Here is a 27,182-nt window from a genome sequence, read left to right on the forward strand (position 1 = left end):
TTTCTAAATAATTATTTTATTTACAGCTTGTTTCACCACTGACACAAACCAAACAACAGTAGGCCTACATACATTGACATTCAGTCTAGATAGATAGCTACAGTACATATTAAAACATACTTTGAACAATAATTAAGCAAGACTACATATTAATAAAAGTAATAATTGCCACCGAACTACATTTGTAAAGCTGGAAGACTGCTTAAAAATAGACCGCTTAAAAAAGAAAAAAACACAAGCACTGTGGCCCGTTTGCTCCAGCCCCCTCTTTCAAACACTTTACCATCTCTTCAATAAAGCAACAAAAATGACAAAAGGAGTGGGACTGGCCCACTCCTTAAAAAATACCTTTAAAAAAATAACCAAGCATTAGAAAACAAACTAAACCTTGACCATAGTAACCATAGAGGAAATTGCATATTGTAATGTTCATTATGCCGTTTTTTTTATTTTTATGGTTTCTGGAGCCGACCTCAATTCTACATGTAATATCAGCGTCCTTTTTTCAAACCACTGGGTTTGTTTCTTTCGATGCGTCCTACCTCCTCCTCCCTCAAAGTGGTGTAGTTGGAGTGGAGGCTGTAGTGGGCACTGTAACAGGATGGAGCCCCAGGTCTAGAGAGGGGGCTTCGTCTGGCTGGGCAGGACTCTTCTTTTGGGCCTCCAGTTTCTCCGTCAGCTGGGTGTACAACTCCTTCACCTGGTCACTGCTCTATGGACACCAGACAAGCACAGAAAATAGAGAATGAGGAATATGGAAATACAGTAGCTATGTCATAGGGCCAGGAGTTTCCTATGTCCCTGACTTTGTGACATAACCAGAAAAATGATGACTTTAGTTACAGTATAAGCCACAGGTGGAGTAAAACATTTATAAAAATACACAACACCTAGTGTGAGCCACATACTAGAAATATGAATCTAACCTCAATCACTGAGCTTATGAGGTTAATATAATGTTCTCATGAGGAAAATGCATGATTACATCATAAGCTATTCAGATGTTTCAATTACATGCATTGTTCGGAACCTGTTTCAAGCTACAAAAAAATTTATCAAAATGGCAGCTTGCCCACCTGTTTTGGGGGTTCCAGGGTTTTCAGTAAGGTCTCCAAACAAGATGGCAAAACTTTGTGGTGAAGGTGAAGCAACAGGCGTAAGGTGTGTCTGTGGACATTCTCTTTACTGGAATACACAAAAATATATGTCAGGGAGTTATGGGTTTCATGAGATAAGGCAAAATATGTACAATTCATTTACACACACACACACACACACACACACACACACACACACTTGAAGTCGGAAGTTTACATACACTTAGGTTGGAGTCATTAAAACTCGTTTTTCAACCACTCCACAAATTTCTTGTTAACTAACTAGTTTTGGCAAGTCGGTTAGGACATCTACTTTGTGCATGACACAAGTAATTTTTCCAACAATGGTTTACAGACAGATTATTTCACTTATAATTCGCTGTATCACAATTCCAGTAGGTCAGAAGTTACATACACGAAGTTGACTGTGCCTTTAAACAGCTTGGAAAATTCCAAAAAATGATGTCATGGCTTTAGAAGCTTCTGATAGGCTAATTGACATAATTTGAGTCAATTGGAGGTGTACCTGTGGATGTATTTCAAGGCCTATCTTCAAACTCAGTGCCTCTTTGCTTGACACCATCGGAAAATCAAAAGAAATCAGCCAAGACCTCAGAAGGAAAAAAATGGTAGACCTCCACAAGTCTGGTTCATCATTGGGAGAAATTTCCAAATGCCGTTCATCTGAACAAACAATAGTACGCAAGTATAAACACCATGGGACCACGCAGCCGTCATACCGCTCAGGAAGGAGACGCGTTCTGTCTCCTAGAGATGAATGTAATTGATGCGAAAAGTGCCAATCAATCCCAGAACAACAGCAAAGGACCTTGTGAAGATGCTGGAGGAAACAGGTACAAAAGTATCTATATCCACAGTAAAACGAGTCCTATATCGACATAACCTGAAAGGCCACTCAGTAAGGAAGAAGCCACTGCTCCAAAACCGCCATAAAGAAGCCAGACTACGGTTTGCAACTGCACATCGGGACAAAGATTATACTTTTTGGAGAAATGTCTTCTGGTCTGATGAAACAAATAACTGTTTGGCCATAATGACCATCATTATGTTTGGAGGAAAAAAGGGGATGCTTGCAAGCCGAAGAACACCATCCCAACCGTGAAGCACGGGGTGGCAGCATCATGTTGTGGGGATGCTTTACTGCAGGAGGGACTGGGGCACTTCACAAAATAGGAAACTTATGTGGATATATTGAAGCAACATCTCAAGACATCAGTCAGAAAGTTAAAGCTTGGTCGCAAATGGGTCTTCCAAATGGACAATGACCCCAAGCATACTTCCAAAGTTGTGGCAAAATGGCTTAAGGACAACAAAGTTAAGGTATTGGAATGGCCATCACAAAGCCCTGGCCTCAATCCTATAGACAATATGTGGGGAGAACTGAAAAAGCATGTGCGAGCAAGGATGCCAACAAACCTGACTCATTTACACCAGCTCTGTCAGGAGGAACGGGCCAAAATTCACCCAACTTATTGTGAGAAGCTTGTGGAAGGCTACCCAAAACGTTTGACCCAAGTTAAACAATTTAAAGGCAATGCTATCAAATACTAATTGAGTGTATGTAAACTTCTGACCCACTGGGAATGTGATGAAAGAAATAAAAGCTAAAATAAATCCTTCTCTCTACTATTATTCTGACATTTCACATTCTTAAAATAAAGTGGTGATCCAAACTGACCTAAAACAGGGCAATTTTACTTGATTTAATGTCAGGAATTGTGAAAAACTGAGTTTAAATGTATTTGGCTAAGGGGTATGTAAACTTCTGACTTTAACTATACATACATGCAGTTGAAGTCTGACAATTCTATCGACTTCACGGCTTGGTTTTTGCTCTGACATCCACTGTGGGACCTTATATAGGCAGGTGTGCCTTTCCAGGTCATGTCCAATCATTTGAATTTACCACAAGTGAACTCTAATCAAGTTGTAAAAACATCTCAAGGATGATCAATGGAACAGGATGCATTTTGTATAAATTTGCACACAAAAAATAAATCTGTTTTCGCGTTGTCATTATGGTGTATTGTGTGTAGATTGATAACATTATTTTTTATTTAATCAATTTTAAAATTAGTCTAACGTAACAAAATATGTAAAATTGGAACCCGATGGTCACTGACAGAGCTCCTCTGTGGAGATTCTTCTAGAAAGACAACCATCTCTGCAGCACTCCACCAATCAGGCCTTTATGGTAATGTTGCCAGATGGAAGCCAGTCCACAGTAAAAGGCATGACAGCCCGCTTGGAGTTTGCCCAAAGGCACCTAAAGAACTCTCAGACCATAAGAAACAAGATTCTCTGGTCTGATGAAACCAAGATTGAACTATTTTGCCTGAATGCCAAGTGTCACATCTGGAAGAATCCTGAAACCTGGTTGTGGCAGCATCATGCTGTGGGGATGTTTTTCAGCAGCAGGGACTGGGAGACTAGTCAGGATCAAGGGAAAGATGAATGGAGCAAAGGTGATGGTTCACCTTCCAACAGGACAACGATCCTAAGCACACAGCAAAGACAATGCAGGAGTGGCTTCGGGACAAATCTCTGAATGTCCTTGAGTGGCCCAGCCAGAGCCCGGACCTGAAAATAGCTGTGCAGTGACGCTCCCCATCCAACCTGACAGAGCTTGAGAGGATCTGCAGAGAAGAATGGGAGAAACTCCCCAAATACAGGTGTGCCAAGCTTGTAGCGTCATACCCAAGAAGACTTGAGGCTGTAATCGCTGCCAAAAGGTGCTTCAACAAAGTACTGAATACTTATGTAAATGTTATGTCAGTTTTTAAATGTTTAATACATTTGCAAAAATGTATAATAATCAGTTTTTCTTTTGTCATTATGGGGTATTGTGTGTAGACTGAACATTTAAAAAAATTATCAATTTTACAATAAGGCTGTAACATAACAAAAATGTGGGAAAAGACAAGGGATCTGAATACTTTCCAAATGCACTGTAAAGTCTTATGACAAAGTATACTTTTTAAAAGAGAATGTCTTCAGTGGGGTAATTAGTATTACCGAAAATACATTTTTTTTTTTTACTTTGGCAGCCATGCCATTCTAAAGAGGTTTATTCTACCTGTAAGATTTATGGGAAGATTATTCCATTTAATTAGATCTGCTTTCATATTGTTGAGTAATGGAATAAAGTTCATATACTTTGTCACTTATTAAGGATCCTAAGCATTTAATATTTTTCTGTGGTATACTTAAAGGATTACTGTAGATCTTAAGTTCTTTTTTCCTATTGCCATCAAATTTTTTTCCCACGTTCATTTTATATCCTGAGATTTGTTTTGTATTCTGCAAATATTTTTTGAAAAGGGGGCATCGAGTTTTCAATATTGGTCAGGTATATCAGTAGACCATCTGCAATATTATTTATATTAATGTTTACCAATACTGATTATGTTTGGGTCCTGTCTAATTCTTTCTACAAGCGGTTCAATTGCCAGTGAAAACAGGAGGGGGAGGGAGGACATCCCTGTATTGTGCTCCTTTCTAAAGCAATTCCATCAGATAATGTATTATTTTATGTATATTTTCGCTTTAGGACATTTATACAATTTTTTTTAAGATTTCCATCGGTTTCAAATGCAATATTTGCAGTAATCTCCTGTACGTCCCATGACAAGACCGACCTGGAGAAAGAGGCGAGGAGAAAACCATCAAACACGGCAGAGCAGAACTCTTCAGTCCCAAACTCATCAGAGAGCAAGGTGAGGTGCCCTGTCAGGAGGTGCAGGAAGATGTCCCCAAAGGCCATTTCGTTGTGGGTCTCCACTGCAGTTAAATGAAAAAACTAATGTTGAGAGCCAGGATAACAACAATACACTAACAGTATTTATTTTCTTCTATTAACCTGTGGCAAAACAAGTGCAGAACCTACCCAAAGCGGGAAGTAACCGTTGTAAGGCATTCTTGTTCCTCTGCTTGGCAATGTGGAGTGTGTAGTACAGACCTATCTCACAAGCCACCCTGTTCTCCTGCAGGTACCTAGGGCAGAGGAGAACTCACTTTAAATCAGAGACTTCTCATTGAAACGCATTAAACATAAAGCTTGTGTACACTGCAGATAATATTGACAATTGAAAGTCACATGGGGGCGGCAGGTAGCATAGTGGTTAGAGCGTTGGGCCAGTAACCAAAAGGTTTCTAGATCGAAACCACGAGCTGGCAAGGGGGGAAAAAAATCTGCCGTTCTGCCCCTGAACAAGGCAGTTAACCCACTGTTCCTAGGCTGTCATTGTAAATAAGAATTTGTTCTTAACTGACTTTCCTAGTTAAATAAAATAAATAAAAACATGTATATTTTTGAATAACAATATGATGTGTTTCACATTCTAGATTTTTATAAAACATTTAATTAGAGCCATACAAAGTCTACCAAAGTAACATGTTCCATTCTAACCCCATCCCCTGTGTGACAGCCCATCCCAGTGGTTACTTGTTGAAGGCATCAGGCAGGGCTGTGGGGTAAGTGAGGGAAGTTTTCTCCTCACTGGGGAGCTTCTGTTCTACAGTGAAGGTGTAGTCGTCCACAACTACTGACAACATGGCTGGTAGAAAACGGGTTACAACCTCCAGTTCCTGAGAGGGAAGGAATCAAATATGATAAGTCTCTGAACCCGCTGGTTATGTCACATCTACGCCATCTAGCAGTGGTAATTGTAAAGAGGTTGTTTTCCAGCTCTGTGAGTCAAACTATTGTTACTGTGTAGCTCATAAGAAATATATTACAGACTCGTAAACTCACTGAAGAAAAACACATGATTATAAAATAATACTAGTAGAAACAAGAAGTGAATGCATACCAATCTGGGCTCTTTAAAGACTTGGCTGTCAATCATATCCCAAGCCCCTTGACCAAGAGACAGCATTCTGAGCAGCAGCATCAGGTCTGGACTGTCCTGTTAATTCCCACAGAAATATCTCTTCAGTAGTGGCAGTAGGTTTCCCCATAGCATTGACAGAATATAGAAATGGATAGAAAGAACATAAGACCACAAAAGACAACATTGAATGTCTTACTCTGGGTAGAGCGTCCTGGCTGAGCAATTCTTGCAAGTTTCGGACCGTACTCAAAACCAGGGTGTTACAGGCAAATGGGTCGCACAGGATCATGGACAGGTCCCTGGAAAGCAATAAGACCCACAACATTTGTCACATCTTTTTATGAATCCTACAATCATAAGCCATGTTCAATCACATTTCCTCCACTCTTCTTTTCTCACCCAAGTACTTGCTCCTGTCCTTTCTTCACCCCATCCAGAAAACCTTGCAATTCCCGGGCTCGCTTGGCATCTACAAACTTCTCACGGATACAGGCATCCAAGCACCAGGTGAACTGCCAAGATAGACATAAATACGGCACTCTGCATTAGCATGCAGAACATTCACCACTGTATTTGCATACATTTTAAATCAATACTATTTCTGTTTCAGTTTGCCTACAGAAGAAGGCAACTCAGATCAGTTGCACTGTCTCTTTCCTAGGAAGTGAGCATACCTTATGGCAGGGATCTACTGAACAGATCTCACTGATGTCCAGGTCATGGAGGGACATGAGCAGCTCTGCACGCAAGGTGCAATAGTGGACGTTACGGGTACGCAGGAAGAGGGTTCGCAGGAACTGAAGTACCATGTCATACAGTTTCACATTCTTCCCAATCATCTGGGTCAACTTCAAGACTACCTGTACATAAAACAGAAAAAGGGTTAGCCTCTGTGAGAGAAAATTGACATATTTACCTGATTTGATGTTAATAGTTAGCAATTAATACTTAACGAATAGGAAGACATTTCTGCCCTGTTAGTGTCTGTGTTTCCATGGGTTCCACTCTCGTTCCCTGCAGCTAATATGGGCGTATGGTCACTAGAGATGGCTTGAGCTGACAAATGAGTTAAAGACCGCATTACATAGACAAGATGTGGTGGGTGTAACCGAGATAGGAGATAGCCAGGAGGAGTTTAGAACAATTCCTCATTGTCTCTAAATCATTCCTGCATCTGGGAAACTAAGCCAGGGTGGGGTAAAGACAACAACCCACGTGCAGATAACGACAGGATGAACCCAGAGTGACTTATGATACTCCTTGGTCTGCATGAGGGGGGTTGAACCAACCATGGCTGAGCATTGTTAGAGTCAGCTATATATAGTACTGTGCATTTGTGTAAAGGTTAGGTTATTCGGTCCAACACTCAAGGGTGGGGGGTCAACCAGCCTCATTATTGCAATAATTAATCGATACTGAATAAAGATGATTGTTTGAAGAAATGACCAAGTCTCTCTCACTCTGTTAGAATTTCCACCACACCTCAAACACACCCAACTCTCTTCTGAGTTCATAGATAAAAGGTTGATTGACTAGTAAAAACTATTTTTATAACGGGCTCCCGGCCCTAAACAAAACAAATCCTTATTGGAATGTGAACAGAATCTATTGGGAATCAAAAGGCAATGAAAAGGTCCAGATGTACTCAGGTGGCTCACCTCTCCTTGGCGTCTTGCTTTGGGGGAGGGGCTGAAGAAGTTGTGCAGAATAGAGAGATCGCTGCTGAAAAGTGCTGCCTCCTTCTCCACAATATACTGCTTGAGCAGGGGCGAAACCTCATCCCCGAAGAGAGCCTGGTTGTCCTGCCAAATCTGCCTCTTCACCTCAACAGCACAGACCTTATACAGTTCCTTATCAGCCATTACAAGCTTCAGCTTTTTCTCTGGAACCTGTTCATAGCAAGTCAGTCAGGAAATACATTTCAAATACTGAGCTGTGGTAGGATCACAGTGTTTTGAAGAGAGAAAACATGGCCAATGGCAGGTGCAAACCAGTATAAATAGAAAAGATCTGCATTGCGGGTTAATGAGGTGCATTCACTAAAAGTATGGTGGGAAGACAGAGACTTGCCTTTGGAAGATGTTTCAGAACCTGCATGACCACTGGCTGAATGGAAGGCATCTTCACCAGCGGAAAGCTCTTCTCTAGAAGCTCCTCAAGTTTACCATAACTGTAGAGGGAGGTGGAATACACAAAACACTCAATCATGTCTAACATGTACAACGGTTTAAACTGATGATTTCACTATACAGACCTGGTGTTTACTTGCTAACTATTAGCCAGCTATACATATGTAAAGAGATGTCACACCGTTCCTCATCCTTGCCCTCTGCGATAGTTGCGACTCGCTCCATCAACTTGTCACGAAGCTCATCAAAGACAGACTGGTGAAACTCCAACCGAGGAGTCCCGTGAAGGTCCAGGAAGGGAAGAGCTGACTGAAGAGTTGGCAACAAAATGCCATTTTCTGTCTGCAAACAACACATTATCAGACCGGTGGTAAGATAATAATCAATGCACTGAAATAGTGGTGTTATTCATTTGATAAATCGGAGCAGTGATATTTTATTGTAATTTATACTCAAGGAGATTGCTAAGTAGAGAAAGTGAATCAATCTAAATGTTGTGTTAATTAGTAACAATAATTATGAGTTAAGTTGCAAGTGAGCATAGGTCTCGTCATTCAAATAACATTAGCTAACGTTAGCACATAGCTAGCTAGACAGTTTATTTTCTGTCAAATTGGGAATATATACATATATATATACACATATACATACATACATACACACACACACACACACACAAAATTACATTTACGTAAAGAATTCAGACCCTTTACTCAGTACTTTGTTGAAGCACCTTTGGCAGCAATTACAGCCTCGAGGCTTCTTTAGTATGACGCTACACGCTTTGCACACCTGTATGAAGAGTTTCTCCCATTCTTCTCTGCAGATCCTCTCAAGCTCTGTCAGGTTGGATTGGGAGCGTCGCTGAACAGCTATGGTCAGGTCTCTCCTGAGATGTTCAATCGGGTTTAAGTCCGGGCTCTGGCTGGGCCACTGAAGGACAGTCAGAGACTTGTCCGTTCATCTTTCCCTCGATCCTGACTAGTCTCCCAGTCCCTGCCGCTGAAAAACGTCCCCCACAGCATGATGCCGCCACCACCATGCTTCACCGCAAGGATGGTGCCAGGTTTCCTCCAGATGTGACGCTTGGCATTCAGGCCAAAGAGTTGAATCTTGGTTTCATCAGACCAGAGAATCTTGTTTCTCATGGTCTGAGATTCCTTTAGGTCTCTTTTGGCAAACTCCAAGCGGGTTGTCATGTGCCTTTTACTGATGAGTGGCTTCCGTCTGGCCACTCTACCATAAAGGCCTGATTGGTGGAGTGCTGCAGACATGGTTGTCCTTCTGGAAGGTTCTCCCATCTCCACAGAGAAACTCTGAAGCTCTGTCAGAGTGACCATCGGGTTCTTGGTCACCACCCTGACCAAGGCTCTTCTCCCCCGATTGCTCAGTTTAGCAGGGCGGCCAGCACTAGTAAGAGGCTTTGTGGTTCCAAACTTCTTCCATTTAAGAAAAATGGAGGCCACTGTGTTCTTGGGCGCTTCAATGCTGCAGACATGTTTTGGTACCTTTCCCCAGATCTGTGCCTCGACACAATCCTGTCTCGGAGCTCTATAGACAATTCCTTCGACCTCATGGCTTGGATTTTGCTGTCAACTGTAGGACCTTATTTATATACACACACTACCGTTCAAAAGTTTGGGGTCACAGACATTTTCTTGTTTTCAAAAGAAAAGCACATTTTTTGTCCATTAATTAAAATAACATCAAATTGATCAGAAATACAGTGTAGACATTGTTCATGTTGTAAATGACTATTGTTGCTGGAAAGGGCAGATTATTAAATGGAATATCTACATAGGCGTACTGAGGCCCATTATCAGCAACCATGACGCCTGTGTTCCAATGGCATGTTGTGTTAGCTAATCCAAGTTTATCATTTTAAAAGGCTAATTGATCACTAGAAAACCCTTTTGCAATTATGTTAGCAAAGCTGAAAACTGTTGTCCTGGTTAAAGAAGCAATAAAACTGTTGTCCTTTATCCTAGTTGAGTATCGGGAGCGTCGGCATTTTTGGGTTCGATGACAGGCTCAAAATGGCCAGAAACAAAGAACTATCTTCTGAAACTCTTCAGTCTATTCTTGTTCTGAGAAATGAAGGCTATTCCATGCGAGAAATTGCCAAGAAACTGAAGAGCTCATACAACGCTGTGTACTACTCCCTTCACAGAACTGCGCAAACTGGCTCTAACCAGAATAGAAAGAGGAGTGGGAGGCCCCGGTGCACAACTGAGGAAGAGGACAAGTACATTAGAGTGTCTCGTTTGAGAAACAGACACCTCACATGTCCTCAACTGGCAGCTTCATTATATAAACATCACCTTTTCAGGAAATCATAAAAATCCAAGTAACTTCACAGACCTTCATGGTAAAGGGTTTAAACACGGTTTCCCATGCTTGTTCAATGACCATAAACAATTAATGAACATGCACCTGTGGAACGGTCGTTAACCTGTTTGGAATGGGGGCAGTAGTTTCACGGCCGGATAAAAAAACGTACCCGTAATCTGGTTATTACTCCAGCCCAGAAACTAGAATATGCATATAATTAGTAGATTTGGATAGAAAACACTCTAAAGTTTCTAAAACTGTTTGAATGGTGTCTGTGAGTATAACAGAACTCATATGGCAGGCCAAAACCTGAGAAGATTCCTTACAGGAAGTGCCCTGTCTGACAATTTGTTCTCCTTCTAGGGCATCTCTATCAAAAATACAGCATCTCTGCTGCAACGTGACATTTTCTAACGCTTCCATTGGCTCTAGGAAGGCGCCAGAAAGTGGGATGAGAGCTCTCCAGTCTCTGGGCGAAAAACAGCAGGGGTTCTTGTGAGTGGTCCTTCTGAGAACAATGACACTGAGGCGCGCATGCACGAGACGACTCTTTCAGTGTTTGAATGAACACAACGTCGCCCGGTTGGAATATTATCGCTATTTTACGAAAAAATAGCATAAATATTTATTTTAAACAGCGTTTGACATGCTTCGAAGTACGGTAATGGAATATTTTGAATTTTTTTGTCACGAAATGCGCCGGCTCGACACCCTTCGGATAGTGACTTGAACGCACGAACAAAACGGAGCTATTTGGATATAACTATGGATTATTTCGAACCAAAACAACATTTGTTGTTGAAGTAGAAGTCCTGGGAGTGCATTCTGACGAAGAACAGCAAAGGTAATCCAATTTTTCTTATAGTAAATCTGAGTTTGGTGAGAGCCAAACTTGGTGGGTGTCAAATTAGCTAGCCGTGATGGCTGGGCTATCTACTCAGAATATTGCAAAATGTGCTTTCACTGAAAAGCTATTTTAAAATCTGACACCGCGATTGCATAAAGGAGTTCTGTATCTATAATTCTTAAAAGAATTGTTATGTTTTTTGTGAACGTTTATCGTGAGTAATTTAGTAAATTCACCGGAAGTTTGCGGTGGGTATGCTAGTTCTGAACATCACATGCTAATGTAAAAAGCTGGTTTTTGATACAAATATGAACTTGATTGAACAAAACATGCATGTATTGTATAACATAATGTCCAAGGAGTGTCATCTGATGAAGATCATCAAAAGGTCAGTGCTGCATTTAGCTGTGGTTTTGGTTTTTGTGACATAAATGCTTGCTTTGAAAATGGCTGTGTGATTATTTTTGGGAGGGTACTCCTGACATAATGTAATGTTTTGCTTTCGTTGTAAAGCCTTTTTGAAATCGGACAATGTGGTTAGATAAAGGAGAGTCTTGTCTTTAAAATGGTGTAAAATAGTCATATGTTTGAGAAATTGAAGTTTTTGCATTTTTGAGGTATTTGTAATTCGCGCCACTCTATACCATGGGATATTGGTGTCCCTAACAGATTTTAAAGACACAGCTTACAGACGGTAGGCAATTAAGGTCACAGTTATGAAAACTTAGGACACTAAAAGAGGCCTTTCTACTGACTCAAAAAAACACCAAAAGAAAGATGCCCAGGGTCCCTGCTCATCTGGATGAACGTGCCTTAGGCATGCTGCAAGGAGGCATGAGGACTGCAGATGTGGCCAGGGCAATACATTGCAATGTCCGTACTGTGAGACGCCTAAGACAACGCTACAGGGAGACAGGACAGACAGCTGATCGTCCTCGCAGTGGCAAACCACGTGTAACAACACCTGCACAGGATCGGTACATCCGAACAACACACCTGCGGGACAGGTACAGGATGGCAACAACAACTGCCCGAGTTACACCAGGAACACACAATCCCTCCATCAGTGCTCAGGCTGTCCGCAATAGGCTGAGAGAGGCTGGACTGAAGGCTTGTAGGCCTGTTGCAAGGCAGGTCCTCACCAGACATCACTGGCAACAACGTCGCCTATGAGCACAAACCCACTGTCGCTGGACCAGACAGGACTGGCAAAAAGTGCTCTTCACTGACGAGTCGCGGTTTTGTCTCATCAGGGGTGATGGTCGGATTTGCGTTTATCATCGAAGGAATGAGCGTTACACCGAGGCCTGTACTCTGGAGTGGGATCGATTTGGAGGTGGAGGGTCCGTCATGGTCTGGGGCGTTGTGTCACAGCATCATCGGACTGAGCTTGTTGTCATTGCAGGCAATCTCAATGCTGTGCGTTACAGCGAAGACATCCTCCTCCCTCATGTGGTACCCTTCCTGCAGGCTCATCCTGACATGACCCTCCAGCATGACAATGCCACCAGCCATACTGCTCGTTCTGTGCGTGATTTCCTGCAAGACAGGAATGTCAGTGTTCTGCCATGGCCAGCGAAGTACCCGGATCTCAATCCCATTGAGCACATCTGGGACCTGTTGGATCGGAGGGTGAGGGCTTGGGCCATTCCCCCCAGAAATGTCTGCGAACTTGCAGGTGCCTTGGTGGAAAAGTGGGGTAACATCTCACAGCAAGAATAGGCAAATCTGGTGCAGTCCATGAGGAGAAGATGCACTGCAGTACTTAATGCAACTGGTGACCACACCAGATACTGACTGTTACTTTTGATTTTGACCCCCCCCCCCCTTGCTCAGGGACACATTATTCAATTTCTGTTAGTCACATGTCTGTGGAACTTGTTCAGTTTATGTTTCAGTTGTTGAATCTTGTTATGTTCATACAAATAGTTACACATGTTAAGTTTGCTGAAAATAAAAGCAGTTGACAGTGAGAGGACATTTCTTTTTTTGCTAAGTTTACTACCCGCAAAACACCAGTCTCATCAACAGTGATGAGGCAACTCCGGGATGCTGGCCTTCTAGGCAGAATTCCTCTGTCCAGTGTCTGTGTTATTTTGCCCATCTTAATCTTTTCTTTTTATTCGCCAGTCTGAGATAGGGCTTTTTCTTTGCAACTCTGCCTAGAAGGCCAGCATCCTGGAGTCGCCTCTTCACTGTGGACATTGAGACTGGTGCTTTTACAGCTAATGCCGTGCTGATGCCGTGCTGATGCCGTGCAGGTGTTTGTACACATGCATATACACACACTCTCATTCAAGACCACACATATGTAAATAGTGCCAGACATGCACTCAAACATATACAGTTGGCCTTGCTGTTTTGATTTTAGTTGTCCTTGAGGTCCTTTGTTTTTTTTGCACTGTTGTTTTATTTCATTTTCTTGATTTTTGGTGCCATGGGGGGGGTTTCTTGGGGGTGGGGAATGGAATGGGGGGGGGGGGTTATTGGAGGGTTTGCGTCCCTGTTTTTTTGGCCTTGTGGGAGATCTGTCGACGTGCCCTTGAGCAGGGTGTTGACCCTGGATGCTTCTGCGTGTCGCTCTGAATGGGAGTCTGTTGGATGACTGGTGTGGTGTAGTTGTTGAACAGCTTCACTGCAAGTATATAGGAGTATTGGTGTCTCTGAGGGGTCTTTGGCCTGGTTTGCTAACTACCTCTCTCAAAGAGTGCAGTGTATAAAGTTAGAACATCTGCTGTCTCAGCCACTGCCTGTCCCCAAGGCTCGATCCAAGGCCCCATGCTTCTCAATTTACATCAACAACATAGCTCAGGCAGTAGGAAGCTCTCATCCATTTATATGCAGATGTTACAGTCTTATACTCAGCTGGCCCCTCCCAGATTTTGTTAAATGCTCTACAACTTTCTTAGTGTCCAACAAGCTTTCTCTGCCTTTAACCTTGTTCTGAACACCTCCAAAACAAAGGTCATGTGGTTTGGTAAGAAGAATGCCCCTCTCCCCACAGGTGTGATTACTACCTCTGAGGGTTTAGAGCTTGAGGTTGTCACATCATACAAGTAGTTGGGAGTATGGCTAGACGGTACACTGTCCATATCAAAGCTGCATGCTAAAGTTAAATCTAGACTTGGTTTCCTCTATCGTAATCGCTCCTCTTTCACCCCAGCTGCCAAACTAACCCTGATTCAGATGACCATCCTACCCATGCTAGATTACAGAGACATAATTTATAGATCGGCAGGTAAGGGTGCTACCATTCGGCCATCAGATTTGCCACCAATGTACTTTATAGGACACATCACTGCACTCTATACTCCTCTGTAACTGGTCATCTCTGTATACCCGTCGCAAGAGCTACTGGTTGATTATTTAATAAAACCCTCTTAGGCCTCACTTGCCCCTATCTGAGATATCTACTGCAGCCCTCATTCTCCACAAACAACACCCGTTCTGCCAGTCACATTCTGATAAAGGTCCCCAAAGCACACACATCCATCCCTGGGTCGCTCCTCTTTTCAGTTTGCTGCAGCTAGCAACTGGAACGAGCTGCAACAAACACTCAAACTGGACAGTTTTATCTAAATCTCTTCATTCAATCATGGACACTCTTACTGACAGTTATGGCTGCTTTGCGTGATGTATTGTTGTCTCTACCGTCTTTCCCTTTGTGCTGTTGTCTGTGCCCAATAATGTTTGTACCCTGTTTTGTGCTGCTACCATGCTGTGCTGCTGCCATGTTGTGTTGCTACCAAGTTGTTATCATGTTGTGTTGCTACCATGCTGTGTTGTCATGTGTTGCTGCCATGCCAATTTTGCCAATTTTTCTTCTTAGCCTACGTCGTTAAATATGCATTTTATATTCCTTATTAATTTGCTTGATAGCATTATGTAAAAAGGGCTTCATGGACCATTGTGGCAACTCCTCTTTTGCTGCAAACATATTTTTGAGGGCAAGTTTTGAGGCCTTGTGGGCAGGTTTTTAAGGGGTCTGTGGGCTAGACAGTTTTTGTCGACCTGGCCAGTGTTGCGAACTCCTCAATAAGGAAAGTAGCTATTGGTTGTCCTGAAAGTCGCTAAATGACATCACCTAATTTGCATAATTGGCCATGTGCATGTAATTGTAATGGACGCTGTAGGAGAGGAATAATGTCGTGGGAGAGACAAAAAGTGAGTAAAAAACACCCTAAATATGTTTAGAACTACAAATGAACTTTCTTGTGTCGATTCTTGTTTTTTTTATGTCACAATTCCAACCCTCCTCCTTTTCCGGGCTTGGGACCGGCAAAAGTGACCCAAAAGAGACACTCTGGCAGAGTGACTTGGTTTTTTAGTTGTTTTCTTAATTTGGTTTGGGTTTAAACCTTATGGTCCACTTAGGAGCCCACAACATGTCACAGTAAAACATTTATTTTTATTTTTGTTAAGTGTATACAATCTACATTAACAATCTAAATGGACCAAGAAGAGACAGTATAAAAAAAACTGTCAATGGCAATGTGAGAAAATTATGGTAACTAGTCTGGCCCTAATTCAGGTTTATATATATATATATTTTATGTAAGCCAGGGCGGGATCAGCCAGTGGCGGCTTCCCGCATGCTCAATTCATTTGCAGTCTGGACGCAGAGGGGTGACATCTCCTGGGCCGCCTGTGAGTGCTTTGGGACGGGGGTGCTCGTTGAAGAGTAAGAACGATACGTGCTTTCACGTCAGAGTCGCTTTTTTAAAAATGTATCGCTAGATGGGTCTGAATACTCGCTAAATATAGCGACAAAGACGCTAAATTGGCAACCCTGCCCTCTCTTGCTCTTTGCCGTGAAAGATGCAAGTTTGTGTTCTCGTAGTAGACTACGACAAAGTTTCCTCCATTGCAAAAATACTGAATCGTAGGAGTCAATACCTAGCGGAATCGAAGCTTGAGACCCAGAAATGGGAGTCGACTGCAAGCAGTTGAGGAATATTTAATTTTGCAACTATGGGACTGGTTTAGATTGTTCACATGTAAAAAAAAAAATATTTAAAAAAAACATATGAGACGAAATATAGTTTACATCTGTGTAATAGTATAGCTTCCGTCCCTCTCCTCGCCCCAACCTGGGCTTGAACCAGGGACCCTCTGAACCACATCAACAACTGACACCGACGAAGCATCGTTACCCATCGCGCCACAAAAACCGCGGCCCTTGCAGTGCGAGTGACGTCACCGATTGAAACGCTATTAGCGCGCACCACCGCTAACTAGTTAGCCATTTCACATCGGTTACATACATCTGCACAATGAGCACGTGTCTCTCAAATACATCGTTACAGTTGCTGGTTAGCTAGCTATTGGATTTTTACACGTTGACATGAAATATGTCAAAACACCTCAAAACAAGCCATGGTATCATGAACAAGATGAAACGAGTCCATACATGGCAGTTTCATTGTTGGTAGCTAACGTTATCTGGCCATCCATAATCACAACTACTCACGGACTTCTGCCCATTGGAGTGTGCACATCGTTTTTTGTCACGTCAGGTAACCCACCTATCTTCATGCTATACTGCCTTTGCTTTGTTGTTACTGAAACATTATGTTGGCTGCAACGGTGTTAAAACCGACTATGAAAGTAGAGGGCTTTATGTTTCTAGAACCATACCGCAATTGAGAACCGATTCACGTTTAGTAGAGTATTTGGCAGCTAGAGCCAATTCGCCTACAAATAGAATACTTGAAATATAGTAGTGGGGGTAACGTAAGGCTATTTTAGTGCAAGACTATTGGACTAACGTTGTTTAAATGATAGCGGTACGTTAACTACCCAATTAAACTATAATTATCGTCAATATTGAACACAACGCATAGCTTGAACCATTTTGTCGATCCGCTAGTATCACCATGTTTAGCTGTTGTTAGCTAAAGCTACTTAGCTTACCTGAAACTGGTCAATGGCTTTCAGAGGCTCTGTGCAGTTAGTCAGTGTTTCTTTTAGATCCTCGCCATTGGATATCCCAAGCTCAGGTAGGCCCGCAAACATTTTCAATTGTGTACGATATAACTACACATACGTTTAATTAAAGAAACATAGGGCTAATAATACAATATATTCGTAAACGAATGACTACAAGTTCGATACTTTATTTTTAGCTAATGACACACGATTCCTGTAAGCAGTGCACCCAGTAAAGAGGCCGATGTGCACAAACAATTCGAAACGCAATTATTTCCGCTTCTCCATAGAATGACATATTGGAACTCGGATTTAGTCAACCATTTCAAGAATACAACATGAATGAGGAACAGTCAAAAGGGACATGAAGAAGACTGTCTAAGTCTCAAGGACTCTATGAAGTGATTTTCCAATTAAAAAAAAACATCTTAATAAAGCAAAATGTTTAGCTGTCACCGCAATGTCATAACATTGAAATGACCACCATGACTACTAATTGAGGTCACATCAGCCAGAGAATACATAATAGGTTGTGGTTTTCATAGATTTTTATTATTTTGGTTCCCTTTTCTTTTTAGTCTTGCTTTGGAACGGTTTGTCAAAATGACAGATTATCAACAAGGAAAAAGCAATAAATGTAACTCATTTAAAATGTTATGACATGCTAGCAAAGAATGACACACACAAACAACAACAGAGTCCTGAGTTAACACAAAGTCTAACAACCGCACAAAAAAACAATGTATGAATTCAGATGGCTCGCTTGCATTGCAGCATTGTAATATATTCTGGTATATGTGAGGTTAAACGGAAGTGCTTATATAGCACTTCAATTTAACCTCTCACATACCTGCATATAGGCAACTACAAATCTATCCTCAGTTTCCTTGATCATAAAACATGTACTCGAGATAGAATGGTTTGGAATTACAGTACATGACATTAAATCACGTGAACATTACCAAATGTCAAAAACTTGTACAAAATGTTGTATAAAATGGTCAACAATACATCTGACTTCAAATGAAATATCTCTTTGTAAATTTACATATACACTTTTCTCCTGTAGCCTCCTCTAAAATATGTGGCATTGGAATGACAAACTCTAGGACTGATAAGTGCATGATTCTGATTGGGAAGAACAGTAACCAAATAGTGCTTTGAAGACCTTAGATGATGCTGTCATTGTCCTTCTTTTGGCAGGTCTTCAGTAGAAGATATCCAGAAACAATGAGGATGAGGAAGACAAAGAGGAAGATGAGACCAGCCCAGGCCTCGGGGTGCAGAGCCTTCCTCAGTCCCATGCTCTCCCCTGGCAACAGACTGCTCAGACTCAGCATGTAACCCAGGGCCCAGCCAATAGAGGTGTCTCCTGCCTGGACAAAATAAGAAAAACAAACCATAACTGAACTCCAAATTCTATACAGTAGTCAAGGGGTACATTAAACATTTATATGGAAATAGCTTTTATTGCATTGAAATTAGTGATGCACCAATATGACATTTTTGGCCGATAGTGATATTTAAAATTTTAGCGGCCTTTTAAGCATTCCAGTACAGTTAAATTGTTAACACACACACATGGACGCAGCGGTCTAAGGCACTGCATCTCAGTGCAAGAGGTGTCCCTACAGTCCCTGGTTCGAATCCATGATGTATCACATCCGGCCGTGATGGGGAGTCCCACAGGGCGGTGCACAATTGGCCCTGCGTCGTCCGGGTTTGGCCAGGGTAGGCCGTCATTGTAAATAAGAATTTGTTCTTAACTGACTTGCCTGGTTAAATAAAGGTTACACACACACCACACAGACCAAAAAGTTATTTTGTTGCCATTTATGTATGTCCCCATTACCAGTGAAACATAATCAAAACCTATTTCTTTCACTTACTTGCTATGCTGTTTCGTTGTTCATTTGTTCAGTCATTTCATTCTCAACCAGGATTTCTAAGGAACGCCGTTTGGGTCTTTGCATGTCAAAAAATATACTATTTAACACTATTTGACGTGTCAAATCAGCTTGTTGACCAATCAGGACCTGAATATGACTGCACGTCACATGATAATTTAACGCTTTCATACATTTTTTACGGAGTTATTACACATTGATTACACTATCACTCGTATTTCATGTCACAACGATTCATCGATACGTATGTTATGATGCTGGTAAAGTTGTCTCGCTCATCTACAGTGCTGGTCATAAAAAAAAGCTAGCTATCTCATGGATGCAAACAATGTTCTTCCCCAAAAAATGAAAGTATGCCATAATTCTACTATTTGTATTCATTTGCATCACTGTCAATGGCCAACTTTTATTTTGAAGGCAAACCGCAAATTCCACTATTGTCCCTAATCCTTATTGTGGCTAGCTTCACAACACATAGCCCGGTCCGGTCGAGCCTCACTAGCCAGATGAAGCTAACTGGCTGCTTATAACGTTAGCTTTGGACAACAGAGTTAAGTAGCTGGCTAGCTATTTATCTTAATTAACTGAAGTTCAATTTCAATATTCGAACATCAAGTGGAAACCTAGATAATACTTACAAGGATTTCTAAATCATTGCTAAGAATAATGAAAATGACTGCAGTTTTTACTGGTCATTGTTTTCAGGCTGGTTGTATTGGTACTAGCTAGGTACCCCAGAAGTTGCGGCCGAACAAATTATGCTTAATTACCAACGCGGTATTGTAAACACATTGTTCGTGGCCAGTGTTTGCCGACTTTTCTGTACAGCTTTGACAGTGCTACTGTATCTTTTTTGACACGCACAGACCCAAACGGCGTTCCATAGTATGTATGTCATGAAGCTAATAGCAGTGACTCTATTACTGTGTTACTCTGGTAGGGCAACATCGGAAAAATAGCGCACTTGGTAGTGTTAACCGGTGCTCGACCAGTCGGTGAAAGCCAACATCACCCACGACAGAACGGTTGATTGTCAAGGGTATTGAATTCCATTATCTTGGCTTTAATGGATTTCGCCTTTGAGTTGTCTCGCTGAAATGTTGTTACTCTTTCAAATGACTGCTTGACTTGTTGACTGATTGACTTGTTGACTGCTTGATCCACACAGCAGACATTGTGGGCTAGGTTGGAATGCTGTGTTGCAGTATAGCGCAACATTTTATGTGGCGTCATTACGTCATTTACCTTCGTTATATAGGTATGCACGTCAGCTTTGACATAGGTTTTGCACATCTGGCGTTAAACTAGACATTGCGATATGTTCACCGATATATCGTGCATCCCTAATTGAAATAGAGTCAAACATTCATAAGGTTTACTTTGCTGCTCACCTTTCTCTGAAAAGAGATCCGAGGGAAGGAGAGCTCATCAAAGCCATAGCCTTGGAGCATGAGGACCTGGATAAAGACAGAGGCTGCACAGTAATCCTGTAGACGACCCTTCTGGTCTGGGGCCTTCTCTAGCATCTGTTTATGTGGAGGGGGGTTAGAAAAAGATGACAATGTTAATTTCAGAGAATTCTTAGTGTTCACTTGCTGGTGAGAGGAGCTATAAGAGGATGGGATCTTTGTAAAGGCTGTAATGGAATCTATGGAAAGGAGTTAAACACTGTTTCCATTGATTCCATTCCAGACAACAAATTAAATTAAATGTAAAGTATTATACATGCCATGATTGCATGGAACTCCCATCTCATATAGCGTAAATGAACAGCAAACCTGGTTTAAAAAAAACGAATAAACACCTCACAGCACAACGGCTCTCCCCAATATTTTTTATTTAACCTTTATTTAACTAGGCAAGTCAGTTAAGAACAATTTCTTATATACAATGACGGCCTACACCGGGCTAAACCCGGACAATGCTGGGCCAATTGTGCGCCGCCCTATGGGACTCCCAATCACGGCCGGTTGTGATACAGCCTGGATTCCAACCAGGGTGTCTGTAGTGATGCCGCTAGTACTGAGATGCAGTGCCTTAGACTGCTGCGCCACTCGGGAGCCATAAAATCAAATGGCTCTCGATAAATAATAATACAAAATTCCAGCCATTACAATAGCTCCTCCCACCTGCCTCCTTTGATACACACATCAACAGGACATTTGTATAAGTGCTCAGAAAACATCCAAAATGCCGGGTAATGGAATTAAATTCCCTGAGTATTAGATCAGATCTCCTTTCAGTCAGTTGATAATCCTGTGCAGTGCCTGCTACCCTCCAGGTAACATAATTAAGGCTCACTCTCACAGCCTAAGTAGATATTTTCTTCCCAGCATTCAACATTTGGGAGAACATCCACCCTCTTATGCTATTTGACTCAGTTGCTGTAATACGAGATTCACTGTACACTTAGAAAAAAAGGGCTCCAAAAGGGTTCTTCGACTGTCCCCATAGGATAACACTTTGGTTCCAGGTAGGACCCTTTTTGGTTCCAGGAAGAACCCTTTTTGTTTCCATGAAGAACCCTTTTGGGTTCCATGTAAAACCCTCTGTGGAAAGGGTTCTACATGGAACTCAAAAGGGTTCTACCTGGAACCAAAAGCGTTTTACCTGGAACCAGGGTTCTTCAAAGGTTTCTCCTATGGGGACAGCCGAATAACCCTTTTAGGTTCTAGGTAGCACCTTTTTTTTCTAAGTGTTCTGAGAAAATGTGAGAATAAGAGAATGTGCTTTAGAGCAAGAAAACCATTGTTTCAACGAAAGTATATTACATTGATATATTGTCTAAGAATAGCCTGAGTCAGTCAGCTGAGCCCAGCAGTACAGTACTTCCTGATAGCTCATGTTGCAGACAGTGTGGGTGGCTCCCTCCAGTAGAGTGGGGGATGTTACAGTGATGCCAGTGGTGCGCTGCAGGAAGACATGAGTGTAGAAGAAGGCAGAGAACGCCTGTGGAGAGGAAAATAAAACAGATTGCTCAATCAGCCCCTTGACATCAGAGCAATACCCAGAGGATTAGCCTGTCTAATTAATCTCATGAGGCTGTGGGATTTGTCTGCATGCGATGGCATACAGTGACATAGCCTATGAATGAAAACATAAAACCCTATTGTTCTGACCAAAAGTCAGCAAATAAATACTTCCCTGAAAGGAAATCAATCCATCTTATTGTTAAATAGCTTGTACCAAAGTACATACAGTGCATTCGGAAAGTATTCAGACATCGTCCCCTTTTTCCACATTCTGTTACGTTACAGCCTTATTCTAAAATGGATTAAATAAAAATAATTCCTCATCAATATACACACAATACCCCATAATGACAAAGCAAAAACAGGTAATTTTTTTGGTGCAAATGTATTACAAATAAATAAATAAAAACATTATTTACATAAGCATTCAGACCCTTTGCTATGAGACTCCAAATTGAGCACAGGTGCATCCTGTTTCCATTGATCATCCTTGTGATGTCCTGTGTGGTAAATTCAAATGATTGGACATGATTTGGAAAGGCACACATCTGTCTATAGAACGTCCCACAGTTGACAGTGCATGTCAGAGCAAAAACCAAGCCATGAATTGTACATAGAGCTCCAAGACAGGACTGTGTCAAGGCACAGATCTAGGGAAGGTTACCAAAACATTTCTGCAGTATTGGAGGTCCCAAAAACACAGTGGCCTCCATCATTCTTAAATGGAAGAAGTTTGGAACCACCAGGAATCGGGGGAGAAGGGCCTTGGTCAGGGAGGTGACCAAGAACCCGATGGTCACTGTGACAGAGCTCCAGAGTTCCTCTGTGGAGATGGGAGAACCTTCCAGAAGGACAACCATCTCTACAGCACTCCACCAATCAGGATTTTATGGTTGAGTGGCCAGATAGAAGCCACTCCTTAGTAAAAGGCACATGACAGCCCACTTGGAGTTTGCCAAAAGGCACCTAAAGTACTCTCAGACCATGCGAAACAAGATTCTCTGGTCTGATGAAACAAAGATTGAACACTTTGGCCTGAATGCCAAGTGTCACATCTGGAGGAAACCTGGCACCATCCTTACAGTGAAGCATGGTGGTGGCAGCATCATGCTGTGGGGATGTTTTTCAGCGGCAGGGACAGGGAGACCAGTCAGGATCAAGGGAAAGATGAACGGAGCAAAGTACAGAGAGATCCTTGATGAAAACCTACTCCAGAGCGCTCAGGACCTCAGACTGGGGCGAAGGTTCACCTTCCAACAGGACAGCGACCCTAAGCACACAGCCAAGACAATACAGGAGTGGATTCGGGACAAGTCTCTGACTGTCCTTCAGTGGCCGAGCCAGAGCCCGGACTTGAACCCGATCTAACATCTCTGGAGAGACCTGAAAATAACTGTGCAGCAACGCTCCCCATCCAACCTGACAGAGCTTGAGAGGATCTGCAGAGAAGAATGGGAGAAACTCCCCAAATACATGTGTGCCAAGCTTGTAGCGTCATACCCAAGAAGACTCGATGCTTTAATAGCTGCCAAAGGTGCTTCAACAAAGTACTGAGTAAAGGGTCTGAATACTTATGTAAATGTAATATTTACTTTTTTTTATTAATGTGTAAACATTTATAAAAACCTGTTTTCGCTTTGTCATTATGTGGTATTGTGTGTAGATTGATGAGGGAAAAAAATATTTAATCAATTTTAGAAATAGGCTGTAATGATTTATTTATATTTAATTAACTAGGCAAGTCAGTTAAGAACAAATTCTTATTTACAATGATGGCCTACCCCGGCCAAACCTGGGCCAATTGTGCGCCGCCCAATGGGACTCCCTGAGGGCGGCCAGATGTGATACAGCCTGGATTTGAAACAGGGACGGTAGTGATGCCTCTTGCACTAAGAATCAGTGCCTTAAAATGCTGCGCCACTCAGGAGCCCCCCGAATGTAACAAAATGTGGAAAAGGTCAAGGGGTCTGAATACTTTCTGAATGCATTGTAACTAAATACTAGGATACTGTGTACATTTGAAAGAACATGGGATCTATTCTGACAGTGAACCATAGATTGATCCTAAAGTGCATTCCATGCAGGGGATCCTGCTCACCATGAAGCTGCCAGTGACGTTGGGCTGAAAGACTCCATCAAAGGAGCACTTGGAGAAAGAGCACCTGTCAAAGGAGAATATCTTGGACATGTTGCCCAGGCAGTGCTGGTAATGCCCAGTTCCAATCACTGTCAGGGGGTCCTGGGGGCTGTAGGGAGTGGGCATTTGGTCTGCCGTGCATGGAGAGTCAAACACCTTGTCCAACTTCATGGAGACATTGAAACCTGCTGGATAGCAGGGGTGTGATACATGGCGCCCAGCACCTTGAGTCTGAGAGACAGAGGAGACAAAAGACATACCTCTGTAGCCATATCCTCATGATAAATGGCTATAAAGTTGCAGGGATGGCTGCTGAGGGGAGGACGGCTCATAATAATGACTGGAACGGAGCAAATGGAATGGCATCAAACCATGTGTTTGATGTATTTGATACCGTTCCACTGATTCCGCTCTAGCCATTACAACGAGCCCGTTCACCCCAATTAAGGTACCACCAACCTCCTGTGATGTACAATATTTGAGCCTAACATTGATCTATGTTTTTACAATCATTATGCACTTTGGTTTGTGATGTACTCAATAATTCTGTGTTTGTAATGCTACTGTGTTTTAGGAGAACGTGTGTTACCTTAACCAAGTGAGCCAGCAGTCTGCGTAAGACCTGGTCCCTGCCGTAGCACAGGAAGCTCTGTGTGTATAGGTGGTAGTCTCTACCATAAAGATGCAGCTCCATGACGTTACTCTTGTCCTCCACCACGTCTGCAGTCTCAAAGGTAATCTGAGTGGAGGCGCCTCCGAAGTCCAGAGCACCCACTGTATCTCTGCCAGGACTAAGCCAATGCCCCACAAAGCCATACTAAGTGACAAAAGAAAGAATTAAAAGGAAATTAAATGACAGCCAGTTGGCCTTGAGAAACAATAAAAACAAACCAATGTTTGTTATTCATCAACATTGCCAACACTGCTTAACATTTATTCCTCAGTTGTCTTGAATGGCTCTGATGCTGACTCTGGAGCCTCACCTTGATAAAGTTCTCTAACAGATAGTTTACAGTGACCCAGCCATATGCACCCTCCTCCTGTCCACTCAAGATGGTCGCCCCCCTGAAGTCGAAAGGATAAGTATGCAGCTTGTTGCCAACTTCCTTTAGTATCTTCTCTGACTCTATGGGGTTGGATATACTGTGGGAAAGAGAGAGGAAATAGACATTATTGTCTAGATCTGTTCCTATCAAAATGTTTTCATTATCCAACATACAGTAAGTATAAAGCCATTCATTAGTCATTCTAATGTGACAGCTCAAATAATCCATGAATGGAAGATGCTATTGCACTGTGTATCTGATCTGAAAGTACATTTAATGGTGTGTTGCCCACTCACTTCAGAAGCCTCATACCCGCTGTGGCGCCCAGATACAATGGGGTGAGGTGATGTCTGGATTTGGGGATGTCTTTCAAAGCCTGATCCAGACAGGGTTCCAGACTGCGTCCTGCACCCCCTCGCTCACCTGCATAGCTGGATACCCCTCCTCCTGGGTAGGTATACAACGGAAAAGAATAGAATCGAAAATAATAGAATACAAATCAGAAAATAAATACCACAAAGTGCACATGACTTCTGCCAATTTTGACTTGTGCCTGACCTTTTTTCTTTCATGTAAGAGAACATGTTTCTGAATGGATGGAATACAATTTCACAAGTGTTTCTATGGTAACCTGCTCAACTGAAACCAAACTTTAGTGATAGAGGAAGAAATGTAGAGGGCAAACAGCGTACATGGCATAAAAACAGGAACCTGGCCACTCAGTTAAACAGAATTATACAAAAATAATTACTGTGAAAAATCACTTGTGTAATAACAATGTCTCCGACCGGTCATTCCTCATTCCTTTGGACAAAAATGTAAGTAGAAGTGAAAGTTTCCAGAACACTCCAACACCGGATGAGTGGCAGCCTTTCTGGCTCTGATAGACACTACTGAATTCGAAATCCAATACTAGCCCTTACCCAAGGCATTTCATGTAGATTTGGAATGGATAGGCACATTAACATATGCAATCTCTTCAGTTTTAGTGGGTGCGTTAGGGGTTGATACCTAATAGTGTAGTAGCAAAAGCGCTCTTACCCTTGACATGGCACTCGCTGTGCTGAGTGACAATGCCAGTGCCATTTTGTTTATCAGCTGGCCACTTGTAGATGTACATGGCAGTGTGGGACGAGCCAGCATCCAGGACTACTCCATACTGAAACAGACAGAACGGTTGGAAAAGTCAGAGTAACAGGCTAAATGAAAATAAGCAATACACGTTTCAGAATTTACCTGGCAATACTACAGTACTTTTTTTATTTATTGAGCATCTTACACCTGTTGACATTTCAGTGCTTTTATTTTCAAAATGTGTGTTATTTCCCCTGCACAGTGAAAGGTTCCCACAGCAAAGTCAAAGTATCGCTGACCAACATCTGGTCCTTCAAAATGTGTTTCTCATTAATACAGTATGGCCACAAAAGGTCACCAAAGTAACTGATGAGGACAGAAAGAAAGGATAAAAGTAACCAAAAGGGACAATAGAACATTTGCTGAATAAAAGAGGCCTATCTTTTATTCTCTCTACATCTTTCGTTTTCGCCCTTTATTTTCTGGTCTTTCATCCCTTCCTTTTATGCTTCTCTTTGAAGTTGGGCTTGATTTCAAAAAGGGTTTCCAGTGAATGCTCTGAGGTTGGGTTTATTAGGCAAGATTACTGCATGTCAGGCAGATCTGTATCTGAACAAGTGTGCAGTCCAGGGGCATTGCATTGCCGAAATGCTGGTTTACTCATCTCCAAGTTTCGGTATCTGTCTGTCTCGTTAAATTTAATCCAACTTTTTAACTCCACATTATGCACATCCATAGTATAAATAATATTGCATTTGTGGTTTATTGTATTTCCTTTGTAATGGGGAATATATATAACCGGTTCGGGATGCTTTAGAGAGCATAGTTTCTACAGATTCCAAGAATGAATCGTATTCTACT

The 27,182-nt window shown here is 42.1% G+C and overlaps 2 protein-coding genes and 1 long non-coding RNA gene across 4 annotated transcripts in view; 1 reads left to right on the plus strand and 2 right to left on the minus strand.

Annotated features, from left to right (window-relative positions):
• LOC106579998 (negative elongation factor B) lies at positions 1–18,318 on the minus strand. The gene is made up of 13 exons (XM_014160526.3): positions 17,171–18,318; positions 8,261–8,421; positions 8,021–8,120; positions 7,609–7,839; positions 6,625–6,810; positions 6,350–6,462; positions 6,147–6,249; positions 5,930–6,025; positions 5,563–5,705; positions 5,005–5,111; positions 4,757–4,898; positions 1,077–1,185; positions 1–712 (listed from the first exon to the last, which is right to left on the minus strand). The coding sequence occupies exons 1-13, from the start codon at positions 17,270–17,272 to the stop codon at positions 554–556; spliced, it is 1,752 nt and encodes a 583-aa protein (XP_014016001.1). The 5' UTR covers positions 17,273–18,318; the 3' UTR covers positions 1–553.
• LOC106580013 (uncharacterized) lies at positions 16,049–18,989 on the plus strand. Its single transcript, XR_001322782.3, has 2 exons — positions 16,049–16,773; positions 18,389–18,989. It is a non-coding gene; the product is annotated as an uncharacterized LOC106580013 (long non-coding RNA).
• LOC106580000 (ectonucleoside triphosphate diphosphohydrolase 2) overlaps positions 17,358–27,182 on the minus strand; it is a 13,016-nt gene continuing 3,191 nt past the window's right edge. For both annotated transcript variants that reach the window (XM_014160531.3, XM_014160530.3), the window contains 8 exons: positions 26,289–26,406; positions 25,544–25,694; positions 25,185–25,344; positions 24,791–25,018; positions 24,163–24,432; positions 21,922–22,041; positions 20,484–20,618; positions 17,358–18,561 (listed from right to left, as the gene is read on the minus strand). In XM_014160531.3, the coding sequence (XP_014016006.3) occupies positions 18,355–18,561; positions 20,484–20,618; positions 21,922–22,041; positions 24,163–24,432; positions 24,791–25,018; positions 25,185–25,344; positions 25,544–25,694; positions 26,289–26,406 (1,389 nt within the window). In that variant the 3' untranslated portion in view covers positions 17,358–18,354. The remainder of the gene's footprint in view (positions 18,562–20,483; positions 20,619–21,921; positions 22,042–24,162; positions 24,433–24,790; positions 25,019–25,184; positions 25,345–25,543; positions 25,695–26,288; positions 26,407–27,182) is intronic.

The sequence above is a fragment of the Salmo salar genome, chromosome 20, assembly GCF_965601325.2.
Source record: "Salmo salar chromosome 20, fSalSal1, whole genome shotgun sequence".
Lineage (NCBI taxonomy): Eukaryota > Metazoa > Chordata > Actinopteri > Salmoniformes > Salmonidae > Salmo > Salmo salar.